At 40.0% G+C, this 19,362-nt stretch overlaps 1 protein-coding gene across 13 annotated transcripts in view; it reads right to left on the bottom strand.

The window, feature by feature from the left end:
* Hace1 (HECT domain and ankyrin repeat containing, E3 ubiquitin protein ligase 1) overlaps positions 1–19,362 on the bottom strand; it is a 134,532-nt gene that overhangs the window by 17,756 nt on the left and 97,414 nt on the right. For 10 of the 13 annotated variants that reach the window (XR_380059.3, XR_003948642.1, XM_006512634.4 and 7 more), the window contains 3 exons: positions 18,060–18,209; positions 17,327–17,523; positions 7,857–7,988 (listed from right to left, as the gene is read on the bottom strand). Coding sequence is in view for 9 of the 13 variants with exons in the window: in XM_006512634.4 (XP_006512697.1) it covers positions 7,857–7,988; positions 17,327–17,523; positions 18,060–18,209 (479 nt within the window). In the remaining 4 variants the exon portion in view is untranslated. The remainder of the gene's footprint in view (positions 1–7,856; positions 7,989–17,326; positions 17,524–18,059; positions 18,210–19,362) is intronic. The other 3 variants (XR_380058.4, XR_003948641.1, XM_006512637.4) reach the window with 1 other exon arrangement.

The following is a 19,362-nucleotide window of genomic DNA, read 5'->3' as shown; positions in this document are numbered from 1 at the left end:
TGTCAATTATTTCTGCTATTGCAATTTACTTTGTTCATATACATAGTCACAAAAACTAACATTCTGTCTTGAATGTCACAAAGCTAATTTAATTGAAGTATAATACATCAAAATTCAGGTTCCAGTCATGTCCACAAACAATTCTTAACTATTTCTGGTTTTGTTTTGTTTTGTTTCTGAGACAGAGTTTCTCTGTGTAGCCTTTGTTGTCCTGAGGCTCTCTCTGTAAACCAGGCGGGCCTCAAGCTCAGAGATAAACCTGCTGCTGCCTCTCAAGTAACTACTTGTTTTTAAGTGCTAATGATGACATAAAACTAAACAAAGAAAAAATATCTATGTTAAATGAAAACAATAATCTTATAGCTAAAATAAGACAAAAAAAAAACCTTCAAAACTTAAATTCAATAAAACTGAGGCACAATGGACTTCTAAATTACACTAATTAGAAAATGTTATTCTAGCCCTTCCGCTCGACTCGAGACTCGAGCCCCGGGCTACCTTGCCAGCAGAGTCTTGCCCAACACCCGCAAGGGCCCACACGGGACTCCCCACGGGACCCTAAGACCTCTGGTGAGTGGACCACAGTGCCTGCCCCAATCCAATCGCGTGGAACTTGAGACTGCGGTACATAGGGAAGCAGGCTACCCGGGCTTGATCTGGGGCACAAACCCCTTCCACTCCACTCGAGCCCCGGCTACCTTGCCAGCTGAGTCGCCTGACACCCGCAAGGGCCCACACAGGATTCCACACGTGATCCTAAGACCTCTAGTGAGTGGAACACAACTTCTGCCAGGAGTCTGGTTCGAACACCAGATATCTGGGTACCTGCCTTGCAAGAAGAGAGCTTGCCTGCAGAGAATACTCTGCCCACTGAAACTAAGGAGAGTGCTACCCTCCAGGTCTGCTCATAGAGGCTAACAGAGTCACCTGAAGAACAAGCTCTTAACAGTGACAACTAAAACAGCTAGCTTCAGAGATTACCAGATGGCGAAAGGCAAACGTAAGAATCCTACTAACAGAAATCAAGACCACTCACCATCATCAGAACGCAGCACTCCCACCCCACCTAGTCCTGGGCACCCCAACACAACCGAAAATCTAGACCCAGATTTAAAAACATTTCTCATGATGATGATAGAGGACATCAAGAAGGACTTTCATAAGTCACTTAAAGATTTACAGGAGAGCACTGGTAAAGAGTTACAGGCTCTTAAAGAAAAGCAGGAAAACACAGCCAAACAGGTGATGGAAATGAACAAAACCATACTAGAACTAAAAGGGGAAGTAGACACAATAAAGAAAACCCAAAGTGAGGCAACGCTGGAGATAGAAACCCTAGGAAAGAGATCTGGAACCATAGATGCGAGCATCAGCAACAGAATACAAGAAATGGAAGAGAGAATCTCAGGTGCAGAAGATTCCATAGAGAACATCGACACAACAGTTAAAGAAAATACAAAATGCAAAAGGATCCTAACTCAAAACATCCAGGTAATCCAGGACACAATGAGAAGACCAAACCTACAGATAATAGGAATTGATGAGAATGAAGATTTTCAACTTAAAGGGCCAGCTAATATCTTCAACAAAATAATAGAAGAAAACTTCCCAAACATAAAAAAAGAGATGCCCATGATCATACAAGAAGCATACAGAACTCCAAATAGACTGGACCAGAAAAGAAATTCCTCCCGACACATAATAATCAGAACAACAAATGCACTAAATAAAGATAGAATATTAAAAGCAGTAAGGGAGAAAGGTCAAGTAACATATAAAGGCAGGCCTATCAGAATTACACCAGACTTTTCACCAGAGACTATGAAAGCCAGAAGAGCCTGGACAGATGTTATACAGACACTAAGAGAACACAAATGCCAGCCCAGGCTACTATACCCGGCCAAACTCTCAATTACCATAGATGGAGAAACCAAAGTATTCCACGACAAAACCAAGTTCACACAATATCTTTCCACGAATCCAGCCCTTCAAAGGATAATAACAGAAAAGAAGCAATACAAGGACGGAAATCACGCCCTAGAACAACCAAGAAAGTAATCATTCAACAAACCAAAAAGAAGACAGCCACAAGAACAGAATGCCAACTCTAACAACAAAAATAAAAGGGAGCAACAATTACTTTTCCTTAATATCTCTTAATATCAATGGACTCAATTCCCCAATAAAAAGACATAGACTAACAGACTGGCTACACAAACAGGACCCAACATTCTGCTGCTTACAGGAAACCCATCTCAGGGAAAAAGACAGACACTACCTCAGAGTGAAAGGCTGTAAAACAATTTTCCAAGCAAATGGACTGAAGAAACAAGCTGGAGTAGCCATTTTAATATCGGATAAAATCGACTTCCAACCCAAAGTTATCAAAAAAGACAAGGAGGGACACTTCATACTCATCAAAGGTAAAATCCTCCAAGAGGAACTCTCAATTCTGAATATCTACGCACCAAATGCCAGGGCAGCCACATTCATTAGAGACACTTTAGTAAAGCTCAAAGCATACATTGCACCTCACACAATAATAGTGGGAGACTTCAACACACCACTTTCTTCAAAGGACAGATCGTGGAAACAGAAACTAAACAGGGACACAGTGAAACTAACAGAAGTTATGAAACAAATGGACCTGACAGATATCTACAGAACATTTTATCCTAAAACAAAAGGATATACCTTCTTCTCAGCACCTCACGGGACCTTCTCCAAAATTGACCATATAATTGGTCACAAAACAGGCCTCAATAGATACAAAAATATTGAAATTGTCCCATGTATCCTATCAGACCACCATGGCCTAAGACTGATCTTCAATAACAACATAAATAATGGAAAGCCAACATTCACGTGGAAACTGAATAACACTCTTCTCAATGATACCTTGGTCAAGGAAGGAATAAAGAAAGAAATTAAAGACTTTTTAGAGTTTAATGAAAATGAAGCCACAACGTACCCAAACCTATGGGACACAATGAAAGCATTTCTAAGAGGGAAACTCATAGCGCTGAGTGCCTCCAAGAAGAAACGGGAGACAGCACATACTAGCAGCTTGACAACACATCTAAAAGCCCTAGAAAAAAAGGAAGCAAATTCACCCAAGAGGAGTAGACGGCAGGAAATAATCAAACTCAGGGGTGAAATCAACCAAGTGGAAACAAGAAGAACTATTCAAAGAATTAACCAAACGAGGAGTTGGTTCTTTGAGAAAATCAACAAGATAGATAAACCCTTAGCTAGACTCACTAAAGGGCACAGGGACAAAATCCTAATTAACAAAATCAGAAATGAAAAGGGAGACATAACAACAGATCCTGAAGAAATCCAAAACACCATCAGATCCTTCTACAAAAGGCTATACTCAACAAAACTGGAAAACCTGGACGAAATGGACAAATTTCTGGACAGATACCAGGTACCAAAGTTGAATCAGGATCAAGTTGACCATCTAAACAGTCCCATATCACCTAAAGAAATAGAAGCAGTTATTAATAGTCTCCCAACCAAAAAAAGCCCAGGACCAGATGGGTTTAGTGCAGAGTTCTATCAGACCTTCAAAGAAGATCTAATTCCAATTCTGCAAAAACTATTTCACAAAATAGAAGTAGAAGGTACTCTACCCAACTCATTTTATGAAGCCACTATTACTCTGATACCTAAACCACAGAAAGATCCAACAAAGATAGAGAACTTCAGACCAATTTCTCTTATGAATATCGATGCAAAAATCCTCAATAAAATTCTCGCTAACCGAATCCAAGAACACATTAAAGCAATCATCCATCCTGACCAAGTAGGTTTTATTCCAGGGATGCAGGGATGGTTTAATATACGAAAATCCATCAATGTAATCCATTATATAAACAAACTCAAAGACAAAAACCACATGATCATCTCGTTAGATGCAGAAAAAGCATTTGACAAGATCCAACACCCATTCATGATAAAAGTTTTGGAAAGATCAGGAATTCAAGGCCCATACCTAAACATGATAAAAGCAATCTACAGCAAACCAGTAGCCAACATCAAAGTAAATGGAGAGAAGCTGGAAGCAATCCCATTAAAATCAGGGACTAGACAAGGCTGCCCACTTTCTCCCTACCTTTTCAACATAGTACTTGAAGTATTAGCCAGAGCAATTCGACAACAAAAGGAGATCAAGGGGATACAAATTGGAAAAGAGGAAGTCAAAATATCACTTTTTGCAGATGATATGATAGTATATATAAGTGACCCTAAAAATTCTACCAGAGAACTCCTAAACCTGATAAACAGCTTCGGTGAAGTAGCTGGATATAAAATAAACTCAAACAAGTCAATGGCCTTTCTCTATACAAAGAATAAACAGGCTGAGAAAGAAATTAGGGAAACAACACCCTTCTCAATAGTCACAAATAATATAAAATATCTTGGCGTGACTCTAACTAAGGAGGTGAAAGATCTGTATGATAAAAACTTCAAATCTCTGAAGAAAGAAATTAAAGAAGATCTCAGAAGATGGAAAGATCTCCCATGCTCATGGATTGGCAGGATCAACATTGTAAAAATGGCTATCTTGCCAAAAGCAATCTACAGATTCAATGCAATCCCCATCAAAATTCCAACTCAATTCTTCAACGAATTGGAAGGAGCAATTTGCAAATTTGTCTGGAATAACAAAAAACCTAGGATAGCAAAAAGTCTTCTCAAGGATAAAAGAACTTCTGGCGGAATCACCATGCCAGACCTAAAGCTTTACTACAGAGCAATTGTGATAAAAACTGCATGGTACTGGTATAGAGACAGACAAGTAGACCAATGGAATACAATTGAAGACCCAGAAATGAACCCACACACCTATGGTCACTTGATCTTCGACAAGGGAGCTAAAACCATCCAGTGGAAGAAAGACAGCATTTTCAACAATTGGTGCTGGCACAACTGGTTGTTATCGTGTAGAAGAATGCGAATCGATCCATACTTATCTCCTTGTACTAAGGTCAAATCTAAGTGGATCAAGGAACTTCACATAAAACCAGAGACACTGAAACTTATAGAGGAGAAAGTGGGGAAAAGCCTTGAAGATATGGGCACAGGGGAAAAATTCCTGAACAGAACAGCAATGGCTTGTGCTGTAAGATCGAGAATCGACAAATGGGACCTAATGAAACTCCAAAGTTTCTGCAAGGCAAAAGACACCGTCAATAAGACAAAAAGACCACCAACAGATTGGGAAAGGATCTTTACCTATCCTAAATCAGATAGGGGACTAATATCCAACATATATAAAGAACTCAAGAAGGTGGACTTCAGAAAATCAAATAACCCCATTAAAAAATGGGGCTCAGAACTGAACAAAGAATTCTCACCTGAGGAATACCGAATGGCAGAGAAGCACTTGAAAAAATGTTCAACATCCTTAATCATCAGGGAAATGCAAATCAAAACAACCCTGAGATTCCACCTCACACCAGTCAGAATGGCTAAGATCAAAAATTCAGGTGACAGCAGATGCTGGCGAGGATGTGGAGAAAGAGGAACACTCCTCCATTGTTGGTGGGAGTGCAGGCTTGTACAACCACTCTGGAAATCAGTCTGGCGGTTCCTCAGAAAACTGGACATAGTACTACCGGAGGATCCAGCAATACCTCTCCTGGGCATATATCCAGAAGATGCCCCAACAGGTAAGAAGGACACATGCTCCACTATGTTCATAGCAGCCTTATTTATAATAGCCAGAAGCTGGAAAGAACCTAGATGCCCCTCAACAGAGGAATGGATACAGAAAATGTGGTACATCTACACAATGGAGTACTACTCAGCTATTAAAAAGAATGAATTTATGAAATTCCTAGCCAAATGGATGGACCTGGAGGGCATCATCCTGAGTGAGGTAACACATTCACAAAGAAACTCACACAATATGTATTCACTGATAAGTGGATATTAGCCCCAAACCTAGGATACCCAAGATATAAGATATAATTTGCTAAACACATGAAACTCAAGGAGAATGAAGACTGAAGTGTGGACACTATGCCCCTCCTTAGATTTGGGAACAAAACACCCATGGAAGGAGTTACAGAGACGGAGTTTGGAGCTGAGATGAAAGGATGGACCATGTAGAGACTGCCATATCCAGGGATCCACCCCATAATCAGCATCCAAACGCTGACACCATTGCATACACTAGCAAGATTTTATTGAAAGGACGCAGATGTAGCTGTCTCTTGTGAGACTATGCCGGGGCCCAGCAAACACAGAAGTAGATGCTCACAGTCAGCTAATGGATGGATCATAGGGCTCCCAATGGAGGAGCTAGAGAAAGTAGCCAAGGAGCTAAAGGGATCTGCAACCCTATAGGTGGAACAACATTATGAGCTAACCAGTACCCCGGAGCTCTTGACTCTAGCTGCATATATATCAACAGATGGCCTAGTCGGCCATCACTGGAAAGAGAGGCCCATTGGACTTGCAAACTTTATATGCCCCAGTACAGGGGAATTTCAGGGCCAAAAAGGGGGAGTGGGTGGGCAGAGGAGTGGGGGTGGGTGGATATGGGGGACTTTTGGTATAGCATTGGAAATGTAAATGAGTTAAATACCTAATAAAAAATGGAAAAAAAAATAAAACCTCTTTATCAAAAGGGAAAAAAAAATGTTATTCTATACTATGTTACATTTTTTCCATTATCTAGAATTGTTTTCAATTATTTTTTACACAATAAAGCAATTTGGTTTGACTTTAAAATGCCCTCCACAAACTGTGTTTGCACATTTGGTCCCCACACCTTTAAAAAGTAGTGTTCAGCTGTAGTAACTGGGCAGCTGGGAGCAAGCTTTAGCATTTGGATAAGGCCCCTACTTTGAGCCCAATCTGTCACTAATTGTTTTCCTTCCTGGCCTGCCAAGATGTGAGCAAGCATCCTTCCTTAATCTTCCTACTACCACAGTGAGGAGCAGCCCCTCCTCTATACCTTCACCACCAAAACGAGCTAACTACATACACCTTCAAACCACGATCCAATTATATACACCTTTTTTCCCTTAAGCTCCCATCTGTCAGGTACTTGTCACAGAAATAAGAAAAGTAAAATACTGTGTCTTATTAAGGTTTTAGACAGATCAAGAAGTTTGAAAATAATTTATTAATGACAAGAAAAAGGAAAGAGCCAAAAATAGACATTAACATAAAATTATAAATTCTGTTAGGTCACAGAAGAAGGCAGGCAAATTGAAGGACAAAACCAAACATTCACTGAGCACTTCAACAAAGAAAGTAGACTACACAAAGCATGGAAATAGAGAATTATAAAAATTATACAGCAGACACACACACACACATTAAAACAAACACTGGAGAAGATACATAAATACAACAAGAAAAGCCTGTCCTAGTTCTTTAGGCATAAGTATCCTTTACCCCCATGTAACGAGTTACAATTTCAGAAACAATGGAGAATACATTGCTTCTGGGAAGACAGGACTTCAACATCTCCCATGTCAAAGCCATTAAAAACTCTATTTCATTTTTCTCCATCATACATGGACATTTCACTAAGGGAACTCTTAATAAGGCTACTCAGTTTAAGACAAGTAAAACCATATATCTGCTTACAAATTTCTATGCATAGCTCTAAACAATAATGTCTTATTAAAAATATCCCATTCAGTACTCAAGAATTTAGTAATTCTGCTTTTATTTTTTACGGTACTAGGGATGAAACCCAGGGCCTTCTGTGTGCTAATGTGAGGCAAGCAAGCGTTCCACGACTAAGCAGCATCCTAGCACTCAAAGCACTTCTGAATGACCTCAGATGGAGTTGCGCTCTGGCGTACGAGAAAGAACATGCTCTTCCTTACCAATTCATACTCGTCAAACAGTTGTATGAGGGAAGGCGGGATGAACATATGAAAACCCTGTAAAAACGCATTGATCTGCGGCTGAATGGCTCTTGTCATACGCAGTTCAGTAACGAGCTGGACATACTCCGCCTATAAAAAAGAATGTTTTCTGATGATTACATTTTAAATCTCATACAGTTAAGCCAGAATGGATGCATTTGTTTCTTAAGAGACAAAATTAGAAGTAACCTAACACCAACACTCACTCCTCAGCAAACCAGTAAACACATTGACATCCAGCCCGTATCTTAGCAACTATCCCCATGACTTCCTGAGTGCCCTGTATGGGGGCATGATGCACACTCTCTGTCTGGCCCTGCTACAGCCTCTCCTCTCTCACACACCACCAGGATTATGGCACATGTTGTCCCTATTCCCATCTGTAGCTCTGAACTGCTGTCTCCACAGCACAGCCACAGGGGACTTGAGGTTTTACACCACAGACCTTAAGGTCATTCCACCCTTGTTCCTGACTTCCTAATATATCTACCTCTAGTTCTAAAGTCCTAAATAATCCCTCGACCTTTGCTGCTAGCAAAGCAACATTTAATTTCCTTGGCCTTATGGCTAATCTCTAAATGCAAGCCTGCTTAGGCCTCAATGTCTTTAAACTTCCAGTTCTTTTTGACCAAAATACTTCATTAGAGTGTAACATCTCTGAAGGCAAAGGTTTTATCAGCATATAGTCCCACGTGCAAAAAAAAAAAAAAAAAAAAAAAGAGCTGCTACCTTATGTTCAATAAATGTTATAAAACAAACGCATACATCCACCAAAATACTCTGGGTGTAGTTAATTTTAATTACAGCCAACTCGATTCTGAGTTAAAACAGCTTAAACTGGCACATTCCTTTAATCCTAGCACCTGGAGGCAGAGGCAGGGAGGCAGGGAGGCAGGGAGGCAGGGAGGCAGGGAGGCAGGGAGGCAGAGGGAAGTAGAAATCTGAGTTCGAGGCCAGTCTGATCTACAGAGCAGTTTCCCAGGACTACACAGTGAAGCCCTGTCCTAAAAGCCAAAATTAAAACAAACAAAACAAAAAAGCTTATTTTATCTACTTTTTAAATTGTTTCTTAATTTTCTTTTTTTTTTCTGAAATAGATCTCACTAAGTAGCCTAGGATTTTCTTAAATCTACAATCTTTCTGCCTTAGTTTTCTAAACATTAGAATTATAATGCATTTTATTTTAAACCACATTTTCCTCACAGGAAGCAGACTCACTTAAAATTCAGCAAGTACTAAAAAATGTGTTTGGTACAAAATTATCATATGTGCACACAAAGTATCAGATGTTTGGTCATTTATGTGTTCTTTAAATAAATGCTTCTAAGTCAATTTTTTTGTTTAAAATTATGATGCAAATACTACATATACTTCTCAACAACCAGAAATGATTTCTCTACACACAAAATAAAGAAAGCCTGCTCTAATAGTGGTTAGGTTTCTGTCAGCCTGACACAAGCAAGTCACCTGGGAAGAGGGAAGCTGACTGAGAAAACACTGCCCTCAGACTGGCCAATAGGATGTCTGTGAGGCTTGAGGGGTACCAGCTCTGGGAACACTGACTTAGGGTTTATAAGAAGCAGACTGAGCAAGCCAGGAGGCAGTATTCCTCTGTGGTCTGCATCAGCTTCTGCCTCAAGCTCCTGCCTGATTTCCCTCAGTGATGGCCTGTGAGGAAAATAAACCTTTCATCTCCCAAGTTTCTTTGAGTTTTTACCTCAGTAAGAGGAAGCAAACATGTTTGCTTTAGTTTCCTTCTGTTTTTCTGGCACTAATCTGATACTTTCAAAGGCACTGAGCCAGTATGTTAATACAAGACTGAATACTCTGAATTTTCCATAACTCTGAGGCTACAGAAATGTCAAGAGTAGATTGGTTCTTCATGATCCTCCTAGAGCACATTTGGCAACTTCTATAACCTGGCACAAGGAAAACAGCCACTTCTGTTTCCAATCCACCAATATCCCTGACTCCTACTTGCCCGCTACTCAAAGTATTACACAGGAATACTCAAAGGTATTATTCAGGAACTAATCAGGCCATTATTTAACATTTAACAATCAAACAGTAATAAATTCTAAATCTCCAGGATTTGACCTAGGAAAGCATGCACACACACATACCTACCTAACACCTGCCAGTGACAACAGCACAAGTGTCAATTCCTTACTAGCATCCAATCATCGTTTAGTTCATGTCTACTCTCACCCAAACTGTTCACTGAATGCATTACCATGCTCCAGACTCATTTACTATTTATACCACTAATATGCTTAAGGTACAGGGAACCCTGAGAAAGAGGAAGCTGAAAGAGTGTGAGAGCCAGAGTTGAGAAGCCAAGAGAAAAAGGTCCTCTAAATGAACTGGACAAAGCTCATGTGAGCTCAGAGACTGAAGCAGCAAGAACTAGGCCTGCATGGGTCTGCCCCAGGTCCTCTGCACTTATACTATAGCTTTCAGTTTAGATTTTTACAGGCCACCTGGGAGTGTGAATGAGTGGGTCTCTGATTCTTGTGCCTGCCTTGGGGCTCTTTTCCTTTTGTTGGTTTGCCTTGTCTAAATTTGATGTGATGGCATTTGTTTTATTTTATTGTATTTTATTTGGTATGTTTTGTCGCTACCTCTGAGAATCCTGTTCTTTTCTAATGTGAGACAGAAAGGGAGTGGGTCAGCAAGGGAGGGGACGTGGGAAGGAAACGGGAGGAGCAGAGGGAGGGAAAGCTGTAATCATAATATAATGTATAAAAAAGAATCTTTATTAATAAAAGAGGAAAACATGCTTAAGATGCTATATAACATCCTATCGCTCCTAAGCAAGAATTACTTTCTTGTTAAGGTTTTGATTTTGTTATCTTAAAAGTGTTATTTGATAACTACTGTTTGAAACCATATCAAATTAGAAAGCATTCACGCTATGGAAGTAGTAGCTCAGTGGGTAACAGGGTTTGCTGTGCAAATATGAGGACCTGATCCCAGCACACTAATGAAAAGCTGGCCCTGTAACCAAAAAGGATCACTAGGGCCAGCTCCTGTTCAGTAAGAGATGCTGTCTCCAGGGACTAAGGCTCCCATGCACACATACCCTACACTATGCATGTACATAGACAATATCCATACATACATACACATGTACACAAGAAAAATCTTAATGGGAGACATGAAACTATTCTGCACTGCTCAATTGGACTCTGCCTACTTAGCTGGATTCCAGATATATCAGGAGAGCACTATCCCCACACATTCAGTGTTTAACTTGGTTCTCGTAGTTATACCATTCTTTCCTCACAGTTTCTTCTTTTCCTTCTACTATGATTTTCCACATTAATTTCAGTATCCAGACCATAATTACCAGATGCTAATTTGTAAATATCAGCTCCTTCATATGCCAATTTTCACACTAATGTCAAAAGTATTTGAGTATCAATTATTTTTCAGTAGAATAATAAAATTCTAGCATTACAAACTTTGAATTGCTTTGACAGAAACTGCATTAATAGAAAAACTCCAAACTGTTTTGAAATGTTTCCTTATCTCTTTATAAGAAGTAAAACTTCAAACAGAATAAATAGTAAAAATCAACATTTCTTGACAACTATTACTTCAAACACCCACTACTGCTGCACACTAACACTCCAGTTGGAGGTCATGAGCCTCCAATCTTTGCTTTGTGAATGCTAGTATCAATTTTAAGGCAAATGACTCCTTTAAGAAGTGTTATACCTTAAAGATTTTACATATCAGCCAAGTGTGACATCACACACCTGTAATGCTAACACAGAAAAAAGGGAAGGCAGGACTATCACGGTTAGTTGAAGACTAGCCTATTATACGCCAGAAAATTGATTTGAATGAGAATTGGCCTCGTAGGCTCTTATATTTTAATGTTTAGTCTGCAGTTGCTAAAACTATTTAGGACAAATTAAGAGGTATGGCCTGTTGGAGGAAGTATGTTACCAGGGATAGGCCTTGAGTTCCAAAAGCCCAAGCTATCCCCAGTACAGACAGACAGACAGACAGACACAGACACACAGAGGCACACACAAAGACAGACACACACACCAACTGCACATCACACTGCAAGCTCTAAGTTACTACTCTTGTACCTGCTTTCTGCCTGATGCCATCACCCTGCAATGATGCACAGACTCTAACCCTCTGAAATTAAAAGCAAGCCATCAATTAAAATGCTTTCTTTAATAAATTGCCTTGACCATGGAATCTCTTCACAGCAACAAAAAAGAAAAGACACTATCTCAAAAAAAAAAAAAAGATTATACTAATACTAATGATTGATCTATGTTATTAACAGCGATTCCCAATCCTAATCACAAAGGCTTAGACTTTGGTACCATTTTGCCAAAATTCTGTAAGCAACCAAATAACTAGTTAAATTGTTTTGAGGTCCTTATTACCACAGTATTCCAACCTTGGATAAGATTCACATTCCCAATGAATGGCCCCCTCAACATGAACATATTATCATTTAATGTATCACTTTGATCAAAAGACATAAATGCAAAATAATAAAATAAATATTTTGGAACTCTAAATAAAACTCATGTATGAGTGGAAGGGGCTACTAGAAGATGCTCACATTCCCAGAGCTGAAGAGCATAGAGCTGCATGAAAGGATCTGTCTACTTTGTCACATTACATGTATCTGAAAGGAGCGGTGGACCTACTCAGCAGGTGCAGTGTCCGTATTTAAGAGCTATGGTTAATGCCTGCAGGTTCTGTTGAAATGTCCTCACCCGTTTAGCAAAGACTCTGCTTCAGTCCTACTGAGTGTAGGCCTTCAGTATGAACTAAAGCAGTAACGTGATGCGAGGTGGACAAGCCTACAATTCAGAGGGCTCAGAGGGCAAAGGCACTTGCAGCACAAACCAGACATCCCTGAGAACCACACAGAGCGTAAGGAGAGAACCAACTCTGCAAAGCTGTCCTCTGACCTCCACAGACGCACCATGGAAGGTACACATTCCTACACACACATCACATAAGCAATAATAATGGTAAATTTAATTTTTTAAATCATTAAGCTCATATAGATTTAAAAATACAAGTAGTTTATTATTTTCATGTCTTTACTAATTTGACTTATAGATTAACAGGACTTGAGTCATTATATTTTTAAAAATTAAAGTTCTTCTTCAATATCATTCCTGTTGCACACAGGATGATGGCCACTGAACCAGAACTTAGGAGGCTTAGACTTTGGTACCAGTTTGCCATTCATTCCCCACCTACCCACCCACCAAGGAAACCAAATCGTCAATATATGGAAAAATCAGTGCCGCCCGGGTCAGTGACCAGGGTCACCAGACCAAATGGGAGGTCAGCCAGTATATGATGAGGGGCTGGAAAGTGGCTGTTCTGGGGTCAGGGAGAAGGGAAGATGTTGCTGAGGACTGCCCCCATCCCACACTATCAGGGTCCAAGGCTGTAGTCAGCAACGAATGCACAATGAAGTACATAGCACGGGTGGTGTCCAGGCCAGGGCCACAGAATAGGCATCAAGGCTGAAGAGCAGCCCTGGGAGCACACTGAGGATCACCCCCACCCACCTGTTACCACTGTAGGTCAAGAGGTGGAAGGTACTCAGTTCACTGCCTACAGTGGCCAGGTACAGGCCCAGAAGCAGGGCCACACCTCCCTTGACAGCCACATCAGAACCTTTTCTGAATGTCCAGAGTCATCCCAGCCAGCAGCACATACATGATGAAAGCCCTGGTGGGGCTGGGGTCTGTGGGCTCCATATCCCGGAGAGGTAAGCCATGGCTACGGCATTCACTTGCCCTAATGGCCAGCTGCCTTGAATTGTGGGTACGAGCACTACTGAAACAGCTGCTTCTCTCACCCGGCACTGACCAGAGTTACCCAATCGCCCACCATGTCCCAGAGTTGGCCGACTGCAGCCACCATGTTCATGGCATCACACTCTGATCACCATTCATTCTTTAGGCATCCATGTCTTGTATATAAATCCACATGGAAGATAAAAATAAGTACAACCTCAGCTCCCCATTCTATTACCTATAACTGAACATGATCTTTCTATGTAAGTAAAATACATAAAGCTTAAAGTTTTCAATTCATAATTATGTGAAACTAAGGACATACTTTTTAGACTACAATCCCCTCCAAAATCATTTTGAATGATTTTCACTTAGCAAAAACGTTAATAACAATTCTCTATCGTAGAATCCTGAAGACAATGAGTTTTAAAATGTGGCCATAATTGACAAATAAAGAGTTCAATGCAAGGAACTGGATACTTCCCTTCAAGTTATGGTCAAATATGCCCTTGAGATGTGTTTTCAATACAGGCTATGGTAATTGCTCTTGGTTTTACCTAAGGCCCGAGCTGAAGATGCTATACACATTGATCACAGGACACAGCGAAATCAAGTTTATGCTGACTCCCTCTTGCTGGTTAGCTTTTACAAAACTAGAAGGTGCTAAGTAGAAGGTGTTCCTGGGGGATAAGAGTCATTCAGTGTTTCTCAACTGTGAACCTTGCTGCAAACTGTAATAATACCAGCATGACAAGATCTGCTCACAGGTGCAATACTAGGACAGATGTCATGGGGGCAACCAACCAGTTTCTGCTTGCAATTAATGTCCACTCCACAGAAGGAAACACACGCCTGGTTTCTGTAAATCTGGCAGAGTCCATCACTGGGGAGCTCACAGGCCCCACGAATGAACCTATTACATTATTTTGCGAAATGGGTACAGTATCAAACTTCCCTCTAACTTCCACATCACTCTCTACCCATAGACTAGTGCAGCTCTGACGCCTCATCAGAGAAGTCTTTGTTCAGGGGCTGGTGTTTAACATGGAACTTCATAATGGTGAAGGTGCTCAGCTAGTGGAAGTGGAGTGCTCAGCCATAAAATGGGACATCTACATCACACCCCTTCCTAAGGTGCAGAATCACAGGAGGCAGAAAGATTGTAAGAGCCATAGGGCAGGTATAATCAAATCGAACCCATTTCCTAAGGATATGACAGGACCACTATACTCATGAATTCACAGCAGTTGTATCTGCCTGCAGAAGACCTATATAAGACCAAGCCAACCAATGTTCTAATACAGATGAAAATGGGCTTATGAGCCACCACCCAACTGAGGAGCTATTGTAGCTTGATGGCTTTGGGGGCTGGGAGTGAGGTGGGAGCAATCAGTCTTCTGTAAGGATACGGCTCCTGATGGGTGGGCCGCACTCCACTAGATGGCCCTACACCCTGAAGTAAAGGACTAAATAGATGGCAAAATTGATCTCAGTGAACTATTTAAAAAACAAGAGGGGGCAAAAACCTGAGGATCTGGAAGGAATAGAGTGAGAAAATATGATCAAAATATGCCACATGAAATTCTCGAAGAATAAAGGTACTTTTTAAAAATGTGACCATGTCTTTGAGCCTTTTACAAATATTACACATTTTAATAAATCTATAGTCTGTAACATTTTTAATATGTACAGCAATGTAAAATATTAAATGTCATTGATTTTTAAGTCAACTTTAAAACAAATACCACAAATATATAACATAATAATAAAAACAAATCATATATGTGTGTATTATATACATAGGAAATCAAGAGGTAGGATTTACTGGAACATAAAAGCACATACAAAGTTTTAACACTGAGATTTCTTTTCTGTGTTAAGACTCTCTAACCTGGTGCGGAGAAGCTGATTCAGGGAGTAACGTGTTTGATACATCAGCTTCAGATCTCTGGAACCCACGTGAAGGGCAAGAACAGAGGTGTGCCTCTGTAACCCCAGCCTTTGAGGTGACACACATAGATGACTCCCCGGGAATCACTGGCCAGGCAGTGTAGAACAAAATGATGTTCATGAGAGATACTGCCTGCCTCTCATGGAAAAATAAGGCAGAACAAGCAAAACCAGGATTGAGTCAATGACTCAAGAGACACAGGAAGGATCTCGTTGAAGATCTCCCCTGTGTCACTGCGGGCCTGTCTGTAGGTGTCTGTAAATATGAGTGAGTAAATGCCCCTCCACAGAGCTTTGCACTTACTTCACACATTCCCTGGCCACTCACTCTCTCACTTAGCAAGGTATTCTAGAAAGCATGTCACACAGCAACTGCAGTATGTAACCTGCTTCTCAGACCACACCCACTTCTGTGGAGAACTTTTACATACACCTGCACCTATACACGTGTCCCCAGAGGATAAGTTTCTAAGACAACTGTCACACTAAAGTATGTAGTTACACTAAGTGTCAATAAATACTGCTAAAATGCCCCTACCCATAAAGGTCAAGAAACAACTGAGAAAAATAACCCATTGCCAATACCTGGCTTCCATGTGCATCCACACTGGAGACACGCCTACTCACATACATGCAGATATCACATACATACAAATAAAAAAATTTTGAATAACTTTTTTTTAATTAGGTATTTTCCTCATTTACATTTCCAATGCTATCCCAAAAGTCCCCCATACCCTCCCCCCTACTCCCCTATCCACCCACTCCCACTTTTTGGCTCTAGCGTTCCCCTGTACTGGGGCATATAAAGTTTGCAAGTCCAATGGGCCTCTCTTTCCAGTGATGGCCGGCTAGGCTATCTTTTGATACATATGCAGCTAGAGACAAGAGCTCCGGGGTACTGGTTAGTTCATAATGTTGTTCCACCTATAGGGTTGCAGATCCCTTTAGCTCCTTGGGTAATTTCTCTAGCTCCTCCATTGGGGGGGCCCGTGATCCATCCAATAGCTGACTGTGAGCATCCACTTCTGTGTTTGCTAGGCCCCGGCCTAGTCTCACAAGAGACAGCTATATCTGGGTCCTTTCAGCAAACGCTTGCTAGTGTATACAATGGTGTCAGCGTTTGGAGGCTAATTATGGGATGGATCCCTGGATATGGCAGTCTCTAGATGGTCCATCCTTTCGTCTCAGCTCCAAAATTTGTCTCTGTAACTCCTTTCATGGGTGTTTTGTTCCCAATTCTAAGAAGGGGCAAAGTGTCCACACTTTGGTCTTCATTCTTCTTGAGTTTCATGTGTTTTGCAAATGGTAACTTATATCTTGGGTATCCTAAGTTTCTGGTGAATATCTAACTTTTAAACTATACAATACTGAGTAACTAAGTGATGATAACACCATCACTTAGTATACATTTCCAATCAACTTTTTCAAAATGCAAATGCTTAACTAATACAATCAGCTAAACAGTAGTCTAAATTATGTAAATAACCAACACATCATAGTACTAAACTAAAATGATTCTTTCTAACTCAAGTCTTAAATATGCTAGTTTGCTTAACTTAAGTACTTTCATCTACTTGCAAATGACAAAGTAAGTTTTTCTAGCAAATGCTGGAATAATTTAGAGAAACTGGCATCAGGGCCATTATGAAGAATGACTAAGGCAAAAATCTGGATACTTACTTTGTTATTTTGTGTCACAAGAATACTTCCACCCCCAGGCTTTAAAGGCACCTCTTCCATAGCTCCAAATACATCAGTCTCAACAGAAAAAGTCAATTCTAGACCCAAGTCACTAATATCATTATCTAAAATCCATTGCAAATTTTTGGCATATTCAGGATCAATAGATGCTACATCTTGGTAATTTACAGGAATACCTAAAAAGAAAATTGAAAAGACAGCAGTTACAATATAGGCACTTCTGACTTCCCTTTACTGATTTAATGGTGAAATGCTGCCCTCTACAGATACTCTGAAAAACCACAAAATATAATCAAATTTGCAGCATGTTTAAAATGGATGCTAATTTCTAAATTTAGAAGTCCATTAAATTAAGCTGCTGTTCCTTCTTCATCTTTACAATGCTGTCTTTCTTTGAAACAGCTATTTAGGAAGCTGTTATAAGCTTCAGAATTGCCAATTACTTTAGGTATATGCATAAAAAAATGGATGCTTTGTATAAACACATACACACTAAAATGGAAATGCAAAAAAAAAAAAGTGATTTTAAAAAAAGGTAGAGCATTTTTCTCTCCCTCTAGCCCCCAGATACTTTAGGAACACAGATGGTCTCTTATCAGAGCAGTAATTATTTCAACAGAAATGGCAAAACTGGCACTTATCCAATCCATTCTCTCTAAAAGCTGCAAGGAAAGCAATGTAAATGTCTTCAGAAGTGAGGGTACATCCATACCGAGAATGTGCTTGTAGAATGATCGTGTGAAGTAAATATTGACCAGCTGCCTGTGGTTCAAAGCTAACCCCAAGATCTGTCCAGCAAACCGGAAATAGTTCAAGTGATCAGGATTGACATAGGAGTTGCTGTTGGGCTGGAAAGTTGTTCCTATTGAAATAAATAGAGGACAGTAAGATCTATATGCAGAAAAGAACATTCCAATGCAGGTAACTTTATTCACATGTAACTCACTCAGCATGGCTATGGTTACATTATGCAGACTACAGCATGCAGTTCTTTGCATAATCTACAGAAAGACAGTAGAATTGGAAGTATAAAAGATGATCATCAGTTCACACTTGAGAGGAAGTCATAAAATACTTCTGACTGACACCAAAGAGTCCCTGGTAAACACAATAAAAGATCATACACATATGCAAACATTTTTCTAGGAACTGTGGCAGTAACTACTCAGCTATAAATCTGACAGACACTGCTTCATTCATCTGTACATGCCCAGTACTCACTAGATGTTGCATATTAAGATACACAAACTATGAAAAGAACCATTCTTAAGTAATTTGATTACTGAATGTGATGCCTATTAATACCAATTAATGACTGGGAACTCTGCCCACCTAACTCATCCTACTCTCAAAAGGCAAATAATCAAGTTTAAACAACTACCAATGATGTGAAAGTGACAACAGCAACCATATGATCACTCAAACCTATGTAGTAGCGTGATACAGTCCATCTTTATGAACTATATGGAATAGACAAATTTAGAATAGAGGCGCAATAAATTAGTGGTAGAGGAAGCTGAATCTAAGGTACAGAGTTTCTCCTCAGGCTGGTGGGACAGCCCCAGAATTAGACTTGGTGATGACTGCAGAGCATAGCAAAAGGACTTAATGCTAACAAACGATCTACTTTCAAATGTCTTCAGTGGTGAATTTTATATTTTACCAAAGAAGAAGAGGAGGAGGAGGAGAAAGACAAAATGACACACTAACTTCCAAAAGACCTAGCAAAATAGTGAAATCTAAAGCCACACCTTGACTTTAACTCCCCTTCAATACTTTTTCTGGCCATTGACGTGAATTACAAATTCATTTGTTCATAGAGCAGAATATACATTGAGTTTGTGCTTTACACTACTATTTGAAAAACAAGGCTTAAACAAAGACAAACTGATAAAATTAATGAAACAGCACCAAAGAAAACTGGGCAGGTATTAGAAAATGAGTGTCTAGACACCTTGAATACTTGCTGTTTCATAGGCTTTTGATTTGCTAGTGCAAGGCTGGATTAAACTGCT

The sequence above is a fragment of the Mus musculus genome, chromosome 10, assembly GCF_000001635.26.
Source record: "Mus musculus strain C57BL/6J chromosome 10, GRCm38.p6 C57BL/6J".
Classification (NCBI taxonomy): Eukaryota; Metazoa; Chordata; class Mammalia; order Rodentia; family Muridae; genus Mus; species Mus musculus.
Note: the sequence above shows the minus strand (reverse complement) of the source record. Positions and strands in the feature narration are given on the sequence as shown.